The following is a 2,341-nucleotide window of genomic DNA, read 5'->3' as shown; positions in this document are numbered from 1 at the left end:
TCTGATCTGAGAAGACTACATTATTGGCTTAATTCGCTTTTCTGGGTTGCAAACAAAAAATCTTTCTGTTCAAGGAGGCTTCATGTGCGCCCATAGTATTCCCTTCTACTCCCTCCATCCACAAATATAAGTCTTTTTAGAGATTACAATAAGTGACCACATACGGAGCAAAATGAGTGAATCTACACTTTAAAATATGTCTACATACATCCGTATGTTGTAGTCCATTTAAAATGTCTAAAAAGATCTATATTTAGAAACGGAGGGAGTATAATGTAGTACCGTATCCAAAATCAAGATCTAAATAGCTTCATGTTTACAAGTGACAGGAAGGGCATTTCGAGAAATTTCAAATGGCACCATTTACCCTCATGGGACAAATATTGAATGTATTTTTCTTGAGTTAATATATTGAATGTTGGTAGCAAATGGCCAGCACAAGACGTGTGGATCTTTTGAACATCTTTGCCTTTTCACCAAAAACCAGGCGCACTTTCTACAAACAAACAAAAAAGGCAGCCGCACACATGACCACGCATAAAGAAGTCCTGACTCGCCACGTCACCGATCCGCGTGCTCCCATCCTCTACCGTCCGATTAGGCCAGCCGGAGCAATCCCGTCCGTCCATCCTCGTTACCATCGCCACCATGCGATCCATCCATCTCACTCTCCCTCACTCCTCTTCAGTTCTTATCCGGAGTATTCCGATCCAACTCTCCCCGCTCGCACGCAGCCGCCGCAGACCTCCTCTCGGGAAGAAAAATTCCCCACCTCCCTCTCCCTTTCCCCTCCCCGTCCCCGCCGCTTCGCCATGGCCGCCGAGCAGGTCGCCAAGCCGGCCACCCTCCCGCCCTATCCCGAGGTACTACCCGAGCCGCCGTTTCTTGCGGTGTTTTTAGTATTTGTTTCTCGTCTTTGGTTCGACGGTGGTTGCCAAGATTTACATTTTGTTGGGTTGAGGTGGTGCCGGAGCTGGATTTCTTACGTTGATCTGTGTTTTTGTTGGACGAGTTCAGATGATACTGGCGGCCATCGCGGCGCTCAACGACAAGAACGGGTCGAACAAGTCCGCCATCTCCAAGTACATCGAGGGCAAGTACGGCGACCTCCCCAAGGAGCACGGCGCGCTGCTGACGGCGCATCTGGTGCGCATGAAGGAGTCCGGCCAGCTCTTCTTCCTCAAGAACAACTACTTCCGCACGGACGCGCCGGACGCCCCGCCCAAGCGGGGCCGCGGCCGCCCGCGCAAGCCCATAGACCCCAACGCGCCGCCGCCGCCGCCCAAGTCCGCGTCGCCGCGCCCCCGCGGACGCCCCGCCAAGCCCAAGGACCCCGAGGCCGAGGCCGCCAACCCGCCCAAGAAGGCCAAGACCGTCAACCCGCCCAAGAAGGCCAAGACCGCTCCCGCCCCTGCCGTCGACGGATCCGCCAAGCGCGGCCGCGGCCGTCCGCCCAAGGCGCGCCCCGCCGAGCCGGCGGCGGCCTGACTCGTCCTCCGTCCGCCTGGGCGCGGCCGTCGGTTTCTCTGGATCACCCGGGTGCTCGTTAGTAATCTTGTTCTGTAGTGCTTAATAATTGTCGGTCGCTCTCTTTAATTGTAGTGGTACTTAATTGCCGGGATCGCCGTGTCGTGATTAGGAGGGTTTGATGTGTCGTCGTCGCCGTTGCTGTCGTGGTCGTAGCGCTGCCGCCGTTGTTGTAACCTAAGGTTGATTAGGATGTTGAGCGTGCTGATTGTTCAGCTATTGTGGATCTATTTGTACAATCGGTGGATGGATTAACTGTGTTGGTTAGTGATGGTGTTCATGTCCTCATCAGTTTGCTGTACCAGGTGTCCACTCCAGTGACTGGTTGGTAGGGTTTTTTGTAGTCTATTTACACTACCTAGTTGTGATCGAGCCTGTTAAGATTTGTCAGTAATGATCACTTGCGATTGTGGAGGAGGCAGCTGCAGAAAATATGATTAATTCACTAAGCAGCAAGTTGGGTTTTGAGGTGGATGATGTGAACTGGCCGAAGAAAAATCGATTTCGTCGTGACAGTCGATGAAATAACAAGTGAAAATGAGGACCGAAGGAGCTCTGTGATGGGCTGCCGAGGCGCTGGGACTGTACCCTTATCCTCCTATGACGAACTGGTGTCTGCAACTCGCTGGCCTGGTACCTGGCGTGTTTTAAGTCAGTTTGAGGGATGAATATCTCCTTCGAGCGCCCTCTCGCCCAATAGTCACTGTGTCAGTTGAGTACCACAAATCCACAATACAACCTTGAGGAATGATCGCAGCAGGCAACATGCTTGTTTGACTTGCAGCTGAGGTGCATCTCAGAGACAACCTCATTT

At 52.6% G+C, this 2,341-nt stretch overlaps 1 protein-coding gene across 1 annotated transcript; it reads left to right on the top strand.

Annotated features, from left to right (window-relative positions):
* Window positions 1-672: 672 nt before the first annotated feature.
* Window positions 673-1,815, top strand: LOC119303157 (HMG-Y-related protein A-like). Its single transcript, XM_037580250.1, has 2 exons — window positions 673-863; window positions 1,018-1,815. The coding sequence occupies exons 1-2, from the start codon at window positions 813-815 to the stop codon at window positions 1,486-1,488; spliced, it is 522 nt and encodes a 173-aa protein (XP_037436147.1). The 5' UTR covers window positions 673-812; the 3' UTR covers window positions 1,489-1,815.
* The last annotated feature ends 526 nt before the right edge of the window (window positions 1,816-2,341 follow it).

The sequence above is a fragment of the Triticum dicoccoides genome, chromosome 5A, assembly GCF_002162155.2.
Source record: "Triticum dicoccoides isolate Atlit2015 ecotype Zavitan chromosome 5A, WEW_v2.0, whole genome shotgun sequence".
Lineage (NCBI taxonomy): Eukaryota > Viridiplantae > Streptophyta > Magnoliopsida > Poales > Poaceae > Triticum > Triticum dicoccoides.
This window is presented reverse-complemented; position numbering and strand designations above follow the sequence as displayed.

Bases quoted from the DNA above. Each gene is read 5' to 3' on its own strand.
- LOC119303157 (XM_037580250.1), top strand. From the start codon at position 813: ATGGCCGCCGAGCAGGTCGCCAAGCCGGCCACCCTCCCGCCCTATCCC. The intron at 864-1,017 runs GTACTACCCGAG...GGACGAGTTCAG, and splicing joins CCCTCCCGCCCTATCCCGAG to ATGATACTGGCGGCCATCGC.